The following is a 22200-nucleotide window of genomic DNA, read 5'->3' as shown; positions in this document are numbered from 1 at the left end:
TTTCTTAAAGTAGTAATTATAATAATCCAATTAGATATAACTAACAAAAATTTAATTCCATCTTCATAAATGCTTTTAATGCTTCATCAGGAATTTTATTTATTTCATTAAGAGCCTTTATATAACCAGCTTTTTTTCTGTACTCTTCAATTTCCCTTGCATATATTAACCAAACACATTCTTGACACCCTGACCCACAACAAACAGTTGGCAAATCAGGAGCTTTACATGTTTTATCTTCAAAAGGAATTAATTTCTTCATTTCTTCATGATAATTTTGAGATGGAACAGGTAAAAAGGATTCAATAATCACATTACTAACTGCATTTTTACTTTTTTTGCCTGAAATCATATATAATTAACAAATTTTAATATTTATATACTTGTAGAGTCATTTCCTATATTTATAATGTTATTTTTTACTAGAAAAACTTTATTAAATAATGTTTTATATATAAATGGAAATCGAGTATTCGTATTATATCTTATTGAAAATTTCATAAAATTTAGCCATAAATAGCAGCTGTTGTTATTATCTCTCTCGAAACAAATAGAATAAAAATAGAAAGTCACCTCTAGGATAGTTATTATTATCTTAACAATAACATAGAAAATAATTTATAAAATATTTTTCATCATATACTTGAAATTCTATTACGATTCTTGTTCAAACCTACCTATCTATTAATAATAAAATCACCTGTAACATATCGGGAGGAGGTTAATAAAAATATTAGCATGATATTTATAAGATTTTGATATTAATATAGTAGTCAAGTTTATCTTTGCCGTGAAATTCCTTTGTCTTGGAAACTTCAAGTTGAAGATGAGCGGAACAAGTAAATAAACAACGATGCAATTGAATCAGTTTTTAATTCAGCTTTAGCTATTCCTTTAGTTCTTGCAAGGAAGGATGTAACATTACGCATAGATAATAGATATACATTTAATAGATTGGTTGAAATTTTAATTTATCCTTTTTTGGAATCGGAATTGTTAGTTGAATGGAGGAATTATATTTTCGAAAATTAGCTTACGTATTGTTTATCATCAGATACCTGTTTCATATCAAACAATTTCTATATTAACTAAGCACGCACCTGATTTTTTCGATAGGTGAACTTGTTGCAGTGACACCTTGAACTTCCAAATTAGTCTTAGATTATAGTCAAGGCTCGCAAAAATATAATTACCCATTATGGTCCTAGCCTCTAATATTCAGGAGCATCACTCTTTACAATCTCAGAGGGGCAGCCGCCCCAAAACCCGTTAATTGCGGGCCTTCGGCCCGATTTTGCGAGGCCTTCGGTAGTGTTTTAGATCAATATATTATACTTTTTTAATTGAAATTTGCAAACTGAACAATTATTATGCATACAAATAATAAAAGTAGAACAATACAAGACATTTCTAAATATAATATTTTTTAATACAAAATATTTATCTATTTATTACAATATTAAATATTTGCGATTGCTATCAGAGTTGTACAAAAGATCTTCTTTGAAGATTTTTGAGCGAGATCTAGCTCAAAAATTTGAGCAACGATCTTAAAATATCTAGATCTTTGAAGATCGTAAAATTTGAAGATCTTTTATTTTTTAAAAATTTTGTGTAACGATCTTCAAAGATCTTCATGATATTTATATTTTTACCCCTTTATTAAAAGCCCAGATGTTTTTCAATTTTATTAATATAATATTTCTTTTATGTTTTATACCTCTCCTCCTGCCTTTATGAAAGAAAAAAATAAATTTAAAAAAAAATATTGACACAGCATATTTCTAAAATTTTTGATGGCTTTATTATTAGATTTTTATTTTTTTTTCTTTCATCAAGGCAGGAGGAGAGGTATAAAACATAAAAGAAATATTATATTAATAAAATTGAAAAACATCTGGGCTTTTAATAAAGGGGTAAAAAAATATATATCATGAAGATCTTTGAAGATCGTTATCACAAAATTTTTAAAAAATAAAAGATCTTTAAATTTTACTCTTTTTATTTTGAGCAAATGTACAACTCTGATTGCTATTATAAAAAAATTTTTTGCCTAAATAATTATAAGTGATAAAAAAGTTAACCTCAATTGATAATGGTTTTTAAAATCCACACAGGTCGGTATAATACTTAGCAACCTACATTGACAGAAGATCATTAAACTTATATATCGTTGTATAACCATTTTAGACTGTTTTATAGAATTGACTAATAAGGAAAAATTTTTAGGCCTAAAATCAATAATTCTTAAATAGGATAATAAAAACGACTAATCCAAATCATAAGACTATATGGGTTAATGATGGATACTGCCAAGTCAACGTATAAAAATTTCCTAAATACCAACTTAATTTGCTAAATACCGACCAAAATTTACTAAAATGCGTATAACTCTTATTATTTAACATATTATAACGGAATCACGTGGTCGAGTCCGGCTCCCTATTTATCATCTCCCCAAGGACAGAACACCAAGTTTAAATAAAAAAAAAGATAATCTTTGTTAGGATTCGAACCCAATCATCGGATTTGTAAGCGGCGCTCTTGCTGAATAGGCAACAGATGCTTTAGGAAAATCACGATTTTTATATACTTTAAATAAATTTGGTAGTACTCCAAATGAAATATAAACAAAAAACAAATTTGATAGGTACTACCTTGAGGCTCTATCTATCATTAATCAACTATTGTGGTTAGACCTAATGTGAGATACTAAATTTCTAAAAGATTATTTACCATTTTTAATGATATATAAACGACTAGACAGTTATTGCTCATTTAAATTATGCAATCATATGCTCTCAGTAGCAGGAGTAATAATCTTAAATTATATTGCCTCACAAATAGATGCTGGTTAATTTGCAATCATAGCCATGACACTCACGATGTAAACTCATATCAGAATTTATTATATTATATAAATTGATAAATAAAAACACTAAGAATCTTTAGAAGAAATAATTCTGGAAATATATTGAAGCCTAGTTTAGTTATTTACACGGCAAAGATGCCATATTAGAAATGAAACATTTTGTAACCATAAAATAAGGACCAGTGATATGATAGCAATTATAATTTTATATATTATTGTCGCACCACTTATAGTTTATATATTATATCTTAAAATAATAGTAGTTTATAATAATATCAAAAATATACTCGTATTAAATTTACTCAAAAAAGAGAAGAATAGACATCTAATAAGATTACATCGTGGGATGAATAATAAGATGTATAATTTTTTAATATTATATATAAATAGATGGCGTTAAATAATTGAGTGCAAATTGTTACTTATATTTATTTCAAAAGTATTTATTAAAATATTAACTGTATATTCTATAACTGTCAAATACGCCTGTAAAAGTGGCATTTTACCTAATATTTTTAACCAATAAAATATAATAGAGGATTAACAACCATATCAGACGCATACGCAAGAATTTGGTCTGGGGGGGGGGGGGGGAATAATAAAATTTTTTAAGAAATATTATTGCTTTTTAAAAATATCAAGCATAAATTTATTAGGACTAATAACTATTTCTAATACACAATTTTAAATTTATGTGATTTATAAAAAAATTATATGTAAAGAATCACTTAAATGACCCAAAATAGAAATTTGAATTTTTTGAGCCTTTACACAAAAAGTTTCTTAGGAATAATTGCATTTTATATGTTATATATTTACAATGTAAAATCCAATCTTCGTTGTGATTTAGCTAATTTTTCAATTATATCATCCTTGCTTGTCGTCAAATGCCTATGAATATTCAAAAGATCCTAACTTTTCAATCTACTTTCAGATGTAGTACTTCTTGGTATGTTTTTCAGAGACCTGCAGGCCCGGCCCCCGGGCTGGACAGTATTTTAATTTTTTTAGATATACCCGAGCCGGACCCGGATTTTTTTTAAAAAAACACCCAAGCCGGGCTTGAAAATTTTATTTAAAAAAAAACCGGGCCGGGCCTGAAATTTTTTTTAAAAAAGCTGAGTCGGGCCTAAAAATTTTTTAAAAAAAGCCGTGCTGGGCCTGAAAATTTAAAAAAAAACCCAGGCCGGGACGTAAAAAATCTTGAAAAAATCCGGGCCGTGCCCTGCAAATGGTACTTCTGCAGGCCTCTGTTATTCTTCTTAAAAAAGAGAATGTTCTCTCATTAGTTTATGGGAAGAGTTTATAAACCCTTTTAATACATTGGGAATTTAATCTAAAGCAGAGCATCCATAGCATTTTTTGGGACTATATCAACCATTGTTAATCTTATAAACATAGTTATTCAGCTAGTAAGGTATCATAAGATACTTTAACATCTTCATAATAAAAATCTAACAAATATTTTTTTTTCTATCACCATCTGAAAAAGGTTGGGAAGGCTTTTGTGTAAGGAATATTTGCAGATTAATAAGTGCTGCATGATGAATTAAAAATTCATTTATTTGGGTTATAAATGTATCTGTATTTAAGATATATTCTTCTACTGATCTTATATTAATGTTTTAACGATGAGCTTGCCTTGCTACAAGTCGAGGTAGACAAATATTAAACACGTATAGCTCTGCTTTTGACTCAACAATAAAATATGAAATTATTCATCAACATTAGCCCTAATTTCCTTGAGTTCTGATAAAATGCTCTCCGCTATTCTCATCTTCTTAATCAAGTCAATGTCATGTTTTTGAAAAGTAATACTTAAAATAGTTGTATAATTAAATAATACATTCTAATGAGAAATAAAATTTGGAATAAACATTGAATCCAATAATTTTCTTGCTTCTGAGGAAATATTTCTTTCAGGCCATTTATTTCAGTAATAGCAAATAATTGGCTCTTTTAACTCCTTAAAAGCTATTACTTATCTCGTTGGACAAGGTTGCAATTTCTTTTTCCCTGTTGGACAAGAAGTTTCAGAAATAATAATTATTTGACTAGAAATTTGAAAATGGTTGATAAATATTACGCCACTAAAAATTTGAAAATAATAAGTAAATATTACGCCGGAAAACTTGAAATCGAAATTAATTGATAAAATAACTTAGTAGATAAATGTAATTAAATATATATTTAATATGAGATACGAATAAATATTAACAAATATAATTTAATATAAACAATAATATTTTTGAAAAATATATCCGGCATCTGCATTTTTTGGATTGAGGGGGGGGGATTTGTTTCCATGCCCCCCCCTCTCGCTGCGTACGCCAATGAACCATATATCTACTTACTTTTTATAAAGAAATCTCTTATACTTATTTGGACCTTGAAAATATTTTTAGGATAATAATATAGTTGTTTAATGATTTGGCTAATTACATAATTAAATTTGTTTATTTTCAATTAATAAATGATTATATTTATTTAATTAGGGTTATAAAATAATTAAAATCAATTAAGCTTCAACTGTAATGCTAAATTATTATTTAGACATGAGTGATATTGATATTCCATTTTTAACACAGAATTTGATTGTTAGGTGACATAGTGAATATAATTTATATGTATTTATCTAATATAATAAATAAAATTGCACTCATTTAATAAAAATTCAGATCTTATTAATTTTTAAATAATAAAATATAATTTATATGTATTAATCTAATCTAATAATTAAAATAGCACTCATTTAATAAAAATTTAGATAGTCTAATTAATTTTAAATAATAAAATCAAATCTATATATACTTAATAGAATTAAGAAATCGTTTAGAGGGATATTAGGGCAATGGCATAGTCATTCTATTAGGGCGCCATTTAAAAAAAAATTTCGCTTTAAGGGACTATTCAAATTTTTCAGGGGACTATAGCCCCTGGTTCCCCCAGTGACGCTACTGCTAATATTTAATATGCATTAAGGATAAAAACTAACCAAATAAAATGTATACATTTCTTTCTGTTTAAATTGGTCGATTTTGTTAATTGAATACTTTGAAACCGACAATTAATTCTAAATTTTCTATCGAGAAAGTCAAGCTAAGTGAATCAGAAAATTTTAAGAATTGTTCAATTTTGTTTTGAACATTTCACTCACTAATTGGTGGGGCACAGGGGCTCAACCCTCAAAATTTTTGAATTTTTTTAATACCAAATGTGTCATAGCCTCATATAATTGATAAATAGATACTTATAAAGAAAACGTCAAACAACAATATGCAATTGTAGATTGGTGGAAAATAAAATAATATAATAAAGAAACGGAATTATTATTTTTTTGAAGATATTTTTTATTTTGAAGAATAGATCATTCGATTTTTTTTTGATGCTAAAATTATTATCAGTTTTTTTTTGTAATTAAGAAATAATTATTCGATTTTATACTTGAAAAATAATAAAGACAATTAAAATATGTGTAACATTTATAATAAGATTGTCAGGTTTAATAGAAATTAAGAAGATATTTTAGAATTGAGAGAAAGTGGGGTTTTAAGAAATTAAGAGAGATCCAAGAAAAAATATAATTTTGGAAATTTTAGATAAAAAAAGGTAATTTTGGATAATGTTATCTAAAAAAGGTAATTTTGGATAATGTCATCTAAAAAAAGAAGGTAAGTTTGGATAATGTTAGCTTTATTTGGATAATGTTAGCTAAAAAAAGAGGTAATTGTTAGCGAAAAAAATATAAAAAATGTTTTGAAAATAATTTAAAATTTTTTGCGTCTCCTGAAATTTTAAAGGCTAGTGATGCCCCATGGGCGCTGAAAAATAAAATCTGACGAATTTAAAATCATCTAAGATAATCATATTTAAAACAAACAATAAAAAATGTAACTAATACTTTGATAAAGTTATATCAATGAGAGTTAACGTAAATTAAAAATTGTAAATTTTTAAATTTATTGGTAATTAGCAAAGCACTAGTTTATAATAAAATATCTAAATAATAAATATTTTTTATTATCGTTCGCTAATCAATAAATTAGTTAAATAATGCCAAATAAAAGGGCACATTATAATGAACATTTAAAAATGGGTTATATAAATAATTTATAAATATTGGAATTTTACTTATGTAACGCCATATAATAAATAAATGTGAAATAAGAGATTCACCGTTTAAAAAAAATATGATAATTATTGAACATATTATTTAAAATGCGTTGTTTTGTGCAATCAAAATATTGATAGGGCATGCAAAATTATGTATGCATATTGGTTTAAAAAAAATATAAGTTTAATTACAAAATAAATTGCTATATATAAATATGAATGGCCCCTTCGGCTTTAAAAAAAGGCATATAAATTGTCTTTAGCTACGTATTTGTGTAGCCTCTATTTCTAGCCTTAATTAGCTTTGATATTATTTTTGATAATAGATTCACTTAACATAAGTAGTATAATGTGATAGATGTAGATAAAAAATATGTAATATAAATTTATGGTCTTTTATAAAAATGTGAGAAGGATTGACAAAGCGATTATATTAAAAATATATGCTTCTACTATAAGTTCTAACAAAAAACTATATTTTAAAAAAAAAGTTTTGAATAGGTATTAAATTATAATAAAATATTATCTTAAAAAAGATGCTTTTAATGAGAGTTGAAAGCGGAGGTTAATTAAATCAGATTCAATAAGATTTGCAATGAGGGTTTTATTTATCCATTCTTCCTCGTGATTAATTAACAAGATTGAGTTCTAATATAAATCAAGAGAAAAAAAAATGATTAATATAATTATTTATAGCTGTTAAAAATTGTAAAGTTAGATCTTGGTCACGGGTTTGGAGTTTTTTCGAATGAGCAAATAATTTATCAGCTTTCTTTAGAATATCATTTTTTTTAAACAAAGAACTAAAGAAACAACGATATTTTTTTTTAGGTTGCCATTTTTTAATTTTTAGTTCTCCGAATCTATTGCAAAATTTCTACCTAAGCGTTTAAATAATCAAATTATCTAATGTTTTTAAAGGACTGGTCTAAACAAACCCAGTGGTGTGCTGTAATAAAATACTTAAATTTAGTATAAAATAATTTAACAAATTACACCGTGAAATTTTAAAATACTTATTTTCTTTATTATAAAATTATTAAAAACTCCTCCATAAGGAAAAGTAAAGTCAGTTGTCAGAAAATATAGAGTTGCAATTTACAATAAAAATTGACCTTTTTAAAAAAATAAGAGCTTTAAACCGGTTCCAGATATAGGTTCGGTTCACTTTTTTGCGACAAATTGATGTCATGTTTTATTGGAATATAAATTTTAAAAAAAAATATTCATTACTGTTTGGGATGGTCATTTCTCCTTGTTGGATATGAATAGGTGAGTGGTAGGGGAACAATGGGTTCGAGGTAACTAAAAAAATGATATTTATGCAATGTTCTAATTTTTGTCAAGATCTGTAAAAAAAATCCAAAATTATTCCAAGTCTTTTATGCAACAAAAATAGTAAAAATAGTTTTAGGCTGTGTCCTAGGTAGGCTTAATATTTAGTCGGCTTTTAAGTATAAAATAAATAGCCAAAAATGTAAAAAGAAATTAAGATTTTAATCATGCCACTCATTTAATTTTCTAAATAACGAGTGTACATATCAGTTTAAATGGTAGGGTTCGGGATTTTGGGGAAGTTGTAAAAATAGTCATATTCCAATCTGCTGGTATCTTCCCTGTGAGCCATATCTTATTGAACAACTTCAGCAAGAGCTGAGAGACCTCTAAGGGGTCTGATTTCAGATGTTCCCCCAAGATATTATCAGGTTCTGGAGATTTATTATTAAGTATATTTATGGCGTTAGCAATTTCAGCCACAAAAATTATCTACAGATGGCTACGCTATGTCTAGAGGACGGTATTAAGATTGGCTTCCTAGAAGCAAAGATGCCCATGTAATGGTCTAACCACAAAGCCATCTGTTCATCCGGGTCAGTAATTAAATTATTATTATCAAGTCTGATCGATGGAAGAGTCTTAAATACTCTAGCATTACAGAAATGTTTGAGCTTTTTGTAGGCATCGAATGTTCTGTTTTCCCTCATATCTCTGTCAATCTCGAAAGCTTTTTTTGCGATGTAGATCTTTCTGTCCCTCCTACGGAGTCTATGGAATCTAGTCCAGAGGTCACCATCACGTCTTTCATGTGACTTGAGTTCCGCTATCAAAAGAACAGTGTCTTCGGATAATCATTCATGCCTCTAATGTTGGGGAGATCATTGCAGGTTCAAAAAAAAATACTCTTAAAGGACGACCAACATGCCTCCGTAGATACAGATTATGATGTAACTTGGTATAATGCCATCCTATCTCTTAAGTTTTGACTTGAGAGCGTCTTTACTTCTGGTCGTTGTAGGTACTTTGCATTTATTGTCCAGGGTGGATATCTGGGCTGATTTGAAGTGGGGAACCGTTGAGAGTTGACCCATAAATTCCTTATGAGGATGTTCGCTCTAATTAGTTTATGATTGGAAATATTTATGTTCCGCATTGCTTTCACATCAGTAAACCAACCATGAATGTTGGAAATGAAGAAATCAATTTAAGAAATAGTGTTGTTCCTCCTATAAGTCAGAGTATTGCTTTCACTGTGAAAGAAGAAGGTGTACTCGATTTTAAGGTTTAAACTCCTGCACAACTCCAAAAGCTTCCTATTATCATCACGGTTTGGTTGTGGAATGGCCGCATTCCCAATTACTCCAGCGTATTAGTAAAATTTTTAAAAATAATCTAAAATATATATTTCATTATATCGATTTTCATTGAATTTTAAATATGGGATTTTAATTCTATTGCTTCATAACATAACCATATTGGACATTTCGCGTTTTAATAATTTCCAACTCCAAGAATATCGACTCCGATGATGATTTGTTGATAATAGTGAATGGATTTGGACTTGACTCTTTTAATTTTTCAGATTAAAATAAATTTTGGATTAAACCATTGAATTGGTTTTCAATTCAAAATGGACTTATTCCAGTGTAATTTTGGATTAATCACCCATTTTATTCGTATTTTCAAAATTTACAACAGATCATATCTAGTCCAGCCATATGGTAAAAATTTCCTGGTTTAAGTAAAAAAATAGTGTCGTAAACAATCAAAAAAAAGTTTTTTTTCATCATTCTTTCAAAGTAACAGCTGTTTTGCGCTCAATTTTAATATTTCTTTAAAAAAATTTTATAGATTAGGTTAGTCAACAAATCTGAAAGGACTAAGGGTTTTATATTTTTTATATAGTTAATTATAAGTTAAATCCTTAAGCATTATAAAAAGTATGTAATTTTATAATATTCATAACCTAAGGTTAAAAGGAATTCAAATCTCTTGCTTTTGTATTTTTACATTAGAAATTTGCTTATCATCAATAACTTAGTACACTAAAGTTTGTAGCTCAAGTTTCTTTACATAATTTAAAACTTTATTAATTAATTCAATTTTTAATTTTGTTTTTAAACTTATTATAAAAATAAGTAATCACTGAAAGATTTTTGAAATATGTAGTGGATTTTATTTACATTTCAAATTACTTAGTAATTACACTCATATCACCTAGATAAAAATGTAAGGGAGAAGGGTTAAGGAGCATTGAAAATTTGACTTAAAAGTTAGTGAATATTTAATTTTAAGGATTTATTTAAATTATCTAGATAAAAATTAAAGGGGGAAGGTGTATTGGAGCATTACTTTTAGCTATTATTGACTTAAAATTAGTGAATACTTCATTTTAAGAATTTTTATTAATATTTATTGTCCCAAGGAAATTGAATATATTATAGTCCACTAGAGGCAGATTTATTAAGATTGGTTTAATTTCTTTCCCTCAATATTAAGGAGAGTAGTCCTGTGGTACCCACCTACCCATTTACACTTTCTGGCCTTTTGGAAACAACTTAAAATTGTATTTTATTATCGTTTTTAGTCTAGGTCAACAGTCCGGTCCTATCGGTCTTAGATCGGGACCGATCTTTTTTTGAGGACCGTGGTCCGGACCGGTCTTTTATTATTATTTAAGTTTGCTTTACTATTCAATTAATATAATTTTTTTGTATATTTTATTTTATGATATTTTTCTAGATGAGTTATTTTAGATATTGTTAATTTTTATTTTACAATATGAAAACCATAAGTTTGTCCAAGAAACATTTTACTTATAGTCACAATAAAAAACATAGAGTATGTGTTCACTGCAGTACCAAATTTAATGTATCGTCAACAAGTAACAAAATAATTGTTTATAATTTTTTAAGCAATAAATTAATCAAAATAAGCAGTATTATTATTAAAATATTTTGGTTATTATTTATATAGTTCTATTTTTTCTTAAGAAACTGTCTGAATAATTCATTGTCAAAATAACTTAATCTTATTCTTAATAAAATAATTAGGTACCTTAAGCAGACATCTGATAAAGAATAAATTATTATTATCTGTATGAATTTTTGATAGCGTCCGATAGGTTTAAAGGAAAATTTACTCTTGTTTTCGCTTAACATAAATGGCTTAAAAAGCAAATTAACGATTCTTCTTAGGCTAATGGCTGAAGAGAAAATGGATGTAATCGCGATACAAGAAATCCACTCTAAAGACAACAATATGGCCAATTTTAGTAACTTTATACTGTATAGTTCGGGCACTACTTTGAATGATTGGTCATGGGTTGCCTTCCTAATTAGTAAGAGAGTACATAAATTTGTACCCATTTCTAAAAGGTGTGGCCTGCTGTATCTTAATACCTGTTTCAAACGAACAATCCTATTAAATCTCTATGCCCCTCCTAACAGAAGTGATAGGCTCACCTTTATAGACGACCTTGAAAACATCGTATGCTCTCTTCCTAGAAGCCGTAATTTGATAATCTTGGGGGACTTGAATATCAGGATTGGGGAGGAGGAGTCCTTTATAATAGATGGAGTAATTGGGAATGCGGCCATTCCACAACCAAATCGTGACGATAGTAGGAAGCTTTTGGAGTTGTGCAGGAGTTTTACCCTTAAAATCGAGAACACCTTCTTCTTCCACAATGAAAGCTATACTTTAATAGGAGGATCACCTCATAAAGAATTTATGGGGCAACTCTCAACGGTTCCCCACTTCTAATCAGCCCACATATCTTCCCTGGACAATAAATGCTAAGAATCTACAACGACCTGAGGTGAAGCTGTTCTTAGGCTAAAACTTAAGAGATAGGATGGCATTACACGAAATTACATCGGAGTCTGATTCTACGGAGACATGTTGGTCGTCCTTTAAGAGTATTTTATTTGGAGCCTGCAATGATCTTCCCAACATTAATAGTTCTCCCCCGAGACATGAATGGTTATCTGAAGACACTGTTCTCTTGATAGCGGAACTCAAGTCACATGAAAGACGTGATGGTGACCTCTGGATTACAATCCATAGACTCCTTAGGAGAGACAGAAGGATCTTCATCGCAAAAAAAGCTTTCGAGATTGACAGAGATATGAGCGAAAACAGAACATTCGATGCCTACAAAAAGCTCAAACATTTCTGTAATGCAAGAGTATTTAAGACTCTTCCATCGATCAGACTTGATAATAATAATTTGCTTAATGACCCGGATGAACAGATGGCTTTGAGGTTAGACCATTACATGGGATCTTTGATTCTAGGAAGCCAATCTTAATACCATCCTCTAGCCATAGCGTAGAACCATCTATCGCTAATTTTTCTGTGGCTGAAATAGCTAACTCCATATCAGCTCTTGCTGAGGTTGTTCAATAAGATATGGCTCACAAGGAGGATGCCAGCAGTATTTTTTACAACTTCCCCAAAATCCCGAACACTACCAAATTTAAGGATTATAGAGCCATTGCTCTTACATCCATTGTGTCCAAGGTTTTTATGATCCTTCTAAAAAACCGCATCCTCGTTTCCACACCAAATCTCCTATCTAAATACATCTGCGCTTATCGCCCAAATAGGAATATCAACGAACCAATATTGGCGTTGAAGATTATAATACAGAAGTGCGAGAAGTACAAATTACCGTTTTACTTTATATTCATTGATTTCAAGCGTGCTTTTGACAACGTTATTCATGATACTTTGTGGGCAATCTTAGCGGGATGCGGCATAGACGTAAATATCATTAGAATTCCTAAGACGCACTATAGTAATCTTTTTGCCTCGTTTAAAATCATTAATAAAGTTTCTCCTCTCTTTAGAACAAAAAAAAGAGTAAAGCAAGGGTGTGTCACCTCCCCGCTGCTGTTTAATATAGTTATGAATAAAATAATTATCGATTCGCAGGGGGCTGCAAACCTTTTGGAACTTGGATCCAACCAGTCGTGGTTTTTGGAGAATAGTGTGATTTGTTATGCGGACGACTTGGTGATAATTGCTAAAAGCTTAGAGGAGTCCCAAAATTTGGTCTTGATACTTAATTCCTTTAGTTTAAAGGTCGGATTGGATATAAACTTTCATAAGACTGTAATTATGTCATCGTCTCATGCACCCCATATGGGTGATTGGGTAGTAGGGGGAAAGATGGTTAAGGTGGTGTCTTCTTACTAATTCTTGGGGGCGGGGGTACACATCGATAATAGAGGTAGCTGCAAAGATGAAAAAAAATCCGAATTCAAAATGCAAGAGCTGCTTTCTATAAATATTTCAAACTGTGGAAATCTAGGGAGATATCGGTTTTCACAAGGCTACGAATCTTCAATTCCACTATCCTTGCAATTCTCCTTTACGGTGGTTAAATATGGGTGATAACAAAGACAGAGACTAGAGACGTTCGTTAACAAATGTCTAAGAATAATAAACGGCATTTTATACCCTAACATTATCTCAAATGATAACCTTTGGAAGAGGTCAAACCAAACTCAAGTACACGTGACTTTAAAGAAGAAGCGTTTTACCTTCTTCACTCATATTCTGAGAAATCATACTAATAATAGCCTGGTCCTCGTGATCATTAATTGGTTATATTCCTTCAATGGCAAAACATATGGGAAGTTTAAGACATTATGGTTGTACAGGGCAATGAAGGATATAATGGATTTAAACTTAAACACGAAACAGTTCCTAAAGTTGAATAAAAATAAGAGGTCAATAAAGAAACTGTTAAAAATCAAATCGAATTATTTAAATCTCCCATAAACTCCTCCTAGAAACAAATTATTTTTGTTTTTGTTATTTCCTTTCATGTAATTTCTCTGCATTTTCTCTATTTTTTCTCCCCTCTTAGTTACCTTCTCATTCTTCCTCTGACTTATTTTTCCTTTTCATTCATTATTTGCTTTTTTTAATTTCTTACCTTATATTTAATGTACCTTGTGATTAAATTAGGTCCTTCCTTTGCCTTTAGAGTAATTGAATACATAAGCATTTTATGGGTGTGGGCTGTGCTTATTTTTGACCATTCCCCACCAGCCCATAGACGTTTAAATAATAGTCCTAGGACTATTACGCGTACAAGTACGTGCGGCTTGCCCACAAACGTGTGAAGAGCTCCTCATTTTTATCCCCATTTTTAATTTGTCCAGTTAGATGTATTTATGAGTAAAACCTAACGTAGCTCTGTTGTATTTACAACTAGAGGGCGAAAACGTTCTTTATGACGTAGTGATTATATTTATATGAGCAGACATGCAAATATACCGTAGAAGAGTAATACTGTCTTTCTTGATTGCATATTGTATATCTTATAAATAAATGTTGCATAAATGATGCAATCATATAGAATATAATTAAAATCTGAAATATTCATCCTCATATATTTAAAGAGTATTATCTTTTAATTCCTTAAATGAATTTTGAAACCATTATTTATCAAGGTGATTCAAAAATATTTCATTTATTTGAGATCTTTCTTGTGAATCAGCATAAGCTACTATAGATTAGCGGTAACAGTTCCATGAAAATTATTTCCTCTACTTTAAAAATGTGTCTCTGAGATTTAAATTAAGAGTATTAGTTATTATAAACAAAAATAAAATAATTTACAATAAAGCAGACGATCAATTACAAATAAAATTTCAATTTGGGATATCTTACACATATAATGAATGAAATATATTTAATAAGTAATTTGAAAAGTAACTAGTTAATTCGGTAGTTATATTTCAAAAATGCCACTCATTATAGTGTCTTTGCGCATTTTATCGAATTTGAAAGAACTAATAATAGTGATTTTTTATAAAATTATATCTCCAATAAGTATAACTAGCAATAACAACATTATTTAAATTTAAAAAATTATACGGTTCCTGTATTAATAAAAATTTTTGTATCAAATTCATTTTTTTAAAAAAAGGTGAAAATTTTTTACCAACCTCTGATTGCTAGATAGATATTAAGAATACTTTACAAGGTGAGCTATTAGAATATAATGTTTTTAATTTGTATATTATAAGTTAATCAAATAATATTGTTTGCTAATCTACTTATACCATTATTATATCAGGATGTAATAATGTATACACTTTCATATTAAAATTTAGGTTTACTTGTGCATAGAAGTTAAATACAAAATATGTTATATATATTTCATATTACTAATCAGAATAACATTTTTATTCTATTATGTTATTTACTGTCTCTCTTAGATCTAAAACAAAAATTTTGAACAATTAAAACACATACAAAATAAAGATTTTTTATGGCTAGTAGATTATTTAAAAAAAGACGAACTTGTTCGTAAACAAGCCAAATTAGAGTGTCCTGGTTCAAATACTTTTTAGCCTGTAAAAAGCAATTAAGTATCCAAATCTCGCAGATCTAGGACACAGCCTTATAGTGTTTTGTATTAATTATTATAAGTATCAATAAATTTAAATGGAGATAAAGCAATCTAATTTTTCTGATAAGGATGTCTTAAGAGGTATAAAAATAATGATTACCCGTCGTAGGACATTTAAAAGTGTTGGTGTTTGCAATTTTATTTTTAGACCCAGTCACGAATAAACCTAATGGATCAACGCACCAACAAAATATATCGTGACATTGCACAGGTTTAAAGTAACCAATTGAGTCGCAAGATGGGATGTAAGCATAAGAGTTATTTGAAGGCAAGGTTTTACTCTTAGCCAAGTTACAGGGTTTGCCTTAGATTGTTTCAGAAATAATATAATAAACAGTGCGATAGATATACAATTACATAAATATCACGTTTTTAAAAGAATCTCAAAATATAGCAAAAATGTAAACTGATGTAAAATAAAACTTAAATCATTTCCAAAGCAGTTACACCATTCCTTAGTCGTTAAGAACATATCGCCATCGGTATCGCAGCGAGTAAAATAATTTGTGAGGCAAGGTTCGCGATTTTCTAAGTATGGCGCTTTGACGTGGTCAAGTTCAGATGTATCAAGTTGCAAATCCATGTTTTTATCAAGATTTTTGAACATCCACCATACGTGATTTTTGAAAGGTAAAGAAAAAGAAGGGTTATTGGGCAAGCATTCTGTGGTTTGGTAAGCTTGTTAGATTAACGTGATTCGATAATATAATTATAAAAAATAATATAATCTATCTCAATACTTAGTCTTTTTCTAAATATTATATTATATAAGTAAATATTTTAAAACCTAAAATATCCTCATCTTTATTATTATCTTTCCTATAACTTATCGGTTTAAAGAAAAATTTCACACAAATTTTAAAATTTTATTTAAAAAATTATCTTATAACCGGGTGACTAAAAACATCGATTTATAAAATTTTTATAACTCAAACGCGTAATTTGTTATTTTAATAAATTTTTTAAAGAAATTTAATTTAGTATTCTCAAAATTTTTATAAAATGTTGAATCGTTATTTAGGAAAATTGAGATTAAAAATTATTAAAATTTAACAAAAACAACTCAAGACCATGGTTTAACAAAATTCTTCAACTGAGCATTTGATTTTTCACCCAAAATTTTGAGCAAAACATCTTTGAAGATCATAAAATTGAAGATTTAAAGAAAATCAAAATTTTTTACAAAAATAAAATTTGTGATTTCACTATGAAAGATTATTTATGCATAAAAATCACAAAATATATGCTTATAAAGATGTGGAATTTTAGGTAAAATTTTATCAAAATGTTGTTTTATTCTTCTTAAAAAATTTTAATTTAAAAAAATCTTCCGAGATCAAAATCTGTAAGATAAATGTTAAACAGGCCCTAAATTTTTTTCAAAAACTAGCTAAATAAGTTCTCATTATGTTGGACTGTAACCGGGAACTGACCTTTTTTTTAAAGTTTTTTCCTTAATCATACATGATAATGCAATGTAGAAGTATACTGTGAGATCTTTATTTAAACACAATTAGAGAATTATCAAAATACATAAACATAATTGACGAAATAAAGTTGAATCGGTTCTTTTATATATAATACCTAATAATCTCATTCTTCACTGATCAAACGCCAAAAATATTTTCTTGCGATTAAAGGCCATATTTCACAAATTTGTCTAGAGATCCAAAAGGTTGTAGCCTATTTTTATAAACTAAATGCTTTATTTCGTTACACATTTGATAATAGACTAAATTTAGATAGGGGCCTTGTTTTAGGAATATGAATCCTACATTTCGAATTGCCTTTAAAACTAATTTGATTTCAAGAATATTCCATCTTTTACTAGGGAATTAAAGAATGGAACTTGGTGTTATTTTATTGTCATAATTTTATCAGTATAAGATCTCTTGATATAATTTTTAATTTGTACAATTATCGTTTGATTTTATTGGATGTTTAAAAAAGGCGTTTAATAATTAAATTTGTTTGATTATCTAAACATTTTGTATTATAATTTATGATTATGGAAAAGGGCGAGTGTTTGGCTATAGTCCAACATATTCGTTAAAAATATAAATAATTAAAGATCTTGATAATTTTTTACCCGGATTTTTTAAAAAACGACTGGATCCTATTCAATTTAAGATATAAAGTTCAATATTTTAATAAAATATAAAAGAGTAATTTAGAGATAAAAAGATTTCAAACGCAACGTCTTTTTCTAGCCAGACGATATATAACACTTTACCCCTAGAGTATTCATTCAAATTTAAAGTGTATCATTTAAATAGGTAAGTCAACTAATACTTTAACTGTTATCTCAAATAAAATTTAACATAATAATTGAAATATATATCAGTTCATTCGAAATTTTTTATGCCTGATTAGCTAAGAAAAAACATAAAGTTCGCCCGGCGATTTTAATAATATTTTGGATAGGACTTAGATCTAGATGATATGATTTGAAGGTTTCATATAAAAACATTCTAAATAAAACAAACAGCAAATTACTTTGATACGCTCTATGATGGTTGCTTGTATCGTTGAACTCCACTTGAGCTAAAACTTCAAACCATTCTAATAATCTGCTTTTAAATTCATTTCTCTTCACTTCGTCGCATCTCTTATCTTAAATATAATTTTTTTTTAATTAAATTATAGGAATGTGTATTTGTCGATACTGGGATAAAAATAGCTACAAAAATAAAATGATTTATTATAATGACTAAAACATAAGAACCCAAACCTTCTTTCGTGATTGTGTTATCGTTTATTGCATCATTTTGCCCATTTTCATTTTGATCATATGCAATACGGCCCAAATCTTTCCTAACACTTTTTTGATAAAAATGATCCTGTTTCTCTTTGAATTCTTCCCCTGATAAATTTTCATTTTCTTCTGGTTTTATTATTTTAGCAGCAGCAGATGTGAGAGTCGATGGAACCACCTGCAGTAACACGTTTATCCTGTCTCGTTCCAGCTCAAGCCTAGCCTTAAAACGCGACATCTTATCAATCGTACTTTCATCTTTAATTAAAATGGGCGCAATTTGTATCATGGGAGAGGTAGCGTTTGGGTTGGAATATATTCTTTGTCCCTTTATTATGCGTCTCAGAAAATCGGAATAGGAATGGGGTAGGTAAGGTTTGTCAGAATTATCTAAATTAAAAAATATTAGCGACACCAAAAAAATATATAATTAGATAATTTCTAATTTAAGGGAGTTGATTTAAAGAAAAATGAGTCAATTTTTTAATCAGATATCTTTCAAAAACATATTTTTTGTAAAGGAATAAAAATAAGGGGATACGTAAAAAAATGTCAGCTTATGAAGGACGTATTTCACTTATTAGAGACCAAAAACAATAATATTATTTTAATCTTGAAATCAAATATTGTAATCTTAAAATTAAATCACAATGCAAGCATGAGCATAATTCCAATTAGTTTTATATGATTTAATAATATCAACTTTACATTTTTGAGATTATGACAGCGATTAATAATTCTATTATTAGCTGTATTTACTTGAGGAACTTTGGTATATAAAAACGATTTGTAGAATCTGAGTTGTATATACCAAAAATATGGCTTCATTTAAGCTAATATTGTTTGAAATATCATTTGCCTTTCTCTAATTATTCGTTTTTTTTAAAAACTAACTTAAATATCAAATCCTTCGGTTCAGATATTTAAGTATAAATCAGTGTTTAACTCACTCGAAGAAGAAGGAAGAGTTGATGTGATAACTTTATTATTTGCAGGCAAATCGCATGGACATGAACCCATACATTTTATTTCGGGCAATTCTATAAGTTTTCGATCGAACTTTGAGTATTTTTGTAGATGGTCAAGCTTTTTTATACAGAAATTAAAGTGGTATATAAAAATTCATAAAAGTTGTTAATGCTGAGAATCTGATTAAATGTATATCATTGCTTCAGTATTCTAATAGTCTCAATTAAATCAATGCCATTTATTTTGAAATATATTGTATAAATACTTGTGAATTAAACAATTTGCTGATACATTCTAATGTAAAATAAATTGGTAAACGTTTCCATAAACTATCTGTTTCTGAAGAAATATCTCTTTCAGGCCATTAAGCACATTTATCTTAGTAGTTAGAAGATACTTTTTAAATGGATCTAGATAAGATACATAGCCTAAAAAGGCATCTAGATGCAGATACAATTTTTAAAATGTATCTAACTACATTTACAATTTAAAAGAGTATCTGATATAATACAATTTAAAAATGTATCTAGACACAGATACAATTTTTATTATACTTATATACAGGGTTCACCGTTGTTCTCGAACAGAAACTCTTATTATGAGAGCATAAAATATGTAAACAACATTTATATATTTTGGTGTCATTCAATTAACACCTTATGTATCTAAAACAGAAAAAAATACCTCTAGAATTGTATCTAGATCCTTTAAAAACTCTGACATTTATAATAGGTTTTTCTAACTCCATAAAAGGTAACTGCTTGATGGCTACGGCTTCATCTTGTTGGATAAACTTTTTTCAATGATGGAAAAAGAATTTCAGAAATGATACAATATATTTTGTCCCTTGGGATATTTATTTCGTTTTAAATTTGGGAGCTAAGGTTTATATTTATATTCTCCATAAATAAGTAGTCCCTCAATGCTTTAAAAAATAAGAGAAAATTGCCTTCATTATTATTATCAAATTCAAGTTAACAATTTCATTTTAGGAAAATTAAACGATGAAACGAATTATGCACATTGCTTCTCCATTTTATAGGATGAAATCACAGGTATTGGCAGATGTCCGTGCTCAAGATATATTGATACCAGAATTATATTAAAGAAATATTTCTGCTATTTATTCCTATTTGAAGCATGACTGGATCAACCTTATCTGATGTAATATTCGAGAATCTTAGATAATTAAAAGATAAATTTTTTTTTAATACAGTTAAATATAAATTAGCGTGAACAAGAATATGATAGCGCCCGTGCAATGTGTGAGCAATTCAATGACCTTTAGTTATTTATAAAAAGAAAAGGCCCATCAGCTATGTGCACTATGCTGCTTGTTCCAACACGTTATCTCCTTTTGATATCAAATTGCTTAGGTAACGTTTTGTTTATTTATTAAAATATTTTTCATTTATCAAGCAAAATATCTAGCATCTATGAGATGTTTAACAGTCTGAATAAATGTCCCTTTCAGGTCATTATACACCTTTATAATAGGCTTTTCTACTCAATAAAAGCAGACTCCTTGATGGCGAAGACTTTATATTGTTGGATAAGAATTTTACAATTTTTTTCTCTGTGTTGAAAAGGAGTTTCAAAAATGATTCGGTCTAATATATTTATTATTGGACATTGTCGTAACTTACGACAACCAAATTTTTATAATATCATAATATATAAACAAATTGTTTAATTACACAAGTATTTTATGTAATATATTTCAAAAAATGACATCTGATACTATGAGAATAGCTAAAAGCATAGTATCAGAACTTACGAAAATTAGGGAAAAGGTAAATGACGAATTTCATAAATTATAAGTCTTGTTGAGTCAAAAGTAGAGCTCTACTTAAACATTTGGCTAACTCGACTCGCAGCAAGGCAAGACCCGTCGTTCCAATATTAATGTAAAGTCAGTAAAAGAATACTATACATTAAATCTCATCTCCCTCTAATAATTTCATAACTCAAATAAATGAATGAATGAAGGGTTCAGCATTTATAAATCTGCAAATATTATCATCGCAGATTTTCCTAATCTATTTCAAATCTTGGTAGAGAAAAAAATTAAATATATGGCAGATTTACATGCCACAAGGTGCTAATATATTTTATTGTGTAAGCAAGTTTTGCAAATGGGTAATTCCATGACAAATCGACCAGTGATTCAGCCGACCATCTCAAAAATGGATAAAACTTGGCATGTTAGTTATTTATGTATGTTAATAAAATGAAAATTTTAGAGCGCTAACTCAATCAGATCCAAAGATATACGCCTTCAAATTCGAAAATCGCGAAGCACGTGATTTCATTAAATCTTGTTTTTATTAAAACACTTGAGATAGAGTTACAAATTATATATCATTTTATAGCCCTTAAAATTTTACGTTGCAAACATTTTTAGAGAATATCAACACCTAGAAAAATCCCTTCCTAACAATGTTAATTTTCTATTTTTACCGGAAATAAGAAAACACTTGGAATTTTTTAATTTTTTTTTGATATTATCCAATGTAAAATTTTAAGGGCTATAGAATTATATATAATTTGTACTTTGTCTTAAGTATTTTTTAAAAAAACAAGATTTAATGAAATCACGCGACTTTGAAGGCGTATATCTTTGGATCAGGTTGAGCTAGCACTCTAAAATTTTGACTTTATTAACATTATAACTAACATGCCAAGTTTCGTTCATTTTAAAGATGGTCATCTGAAAATCTCGTTTTTTTGGTCGATTTGACTGACCCAAATATATTTATTATATATGGTCTTAAAAATATC

At 28.4% G+C, this 22200-nt stretch overlaps 1 protein-coding gene across 3 annotated transcripts in view; it reads right to left on the bottom strand.

Moving 5' to 3' along the window:
- Nucleotides 1–6992: 6992 nt before the first annotated feature.
- LOC135923504 (proteoglycan Cow-like) overlaps nucleotides 6993–22200 on the bottom strand; it is a 37594-nt gene continuing 22386 nt past the window's right edge. The window contains exons 5-11 of one of the 3 annotated variants that reach the window (XM_065458297.1): nucleotides 19401–19536; nucleotides 18427–18840; nucleotides 18192–18308; nucleotides 16119–16373; nucleotides 15796–15999; nucleotides 8219–8290; nucleotides 6993–7633 (exon numbers count right to left, since the gene is read on the bottom strand). In XM_065458297.1, coding sequence (XP_065314369.1) covers nucleotides 7614–7633; nucleotides 8219–8290; nucleotides 15796–15999; nucleotides 16119–16373; nucleotides 18192–18308; nucleotides 18427–18840; nucleotides 19401–19536 — 1218 coding nt within the window. In that variant the 3' untranslated portion in view covers nucleotides 6993–7613. Of the gene's footprint in view, nucleotides 7634–8218; nucleotides 8335–15795; nucleotides 16000–16118; nucleotides 16374–18191; nucleotides 18309–18426; nucleotides 18841–19400; nucleotides 19537–22200 lie in introns of all 3 variants that reach the window. The other 2 variants (XM_065458298.1, XR_010571233.1) reach the window with 2 other exon arrangements.

Source organism: Gordionus sp. m RMFG-2023, chromosome 2 (assembly GCF_954871325.1).
Source record: "Gordionus sp. m RMFG-2023 chromosome 2, tfGorSpeb1-WG-v2, whole genome shotgun sequence".
NCBI lineage: Eukaryota > Metazoa > Nematomorpha > Gordioida > Chordodea > Parachordodidae > Gordionus > Gordionus sp. m RMFG-2023.
This window is presented reverse-complemented; position numbering and strand designations above follow the sequence as displayed.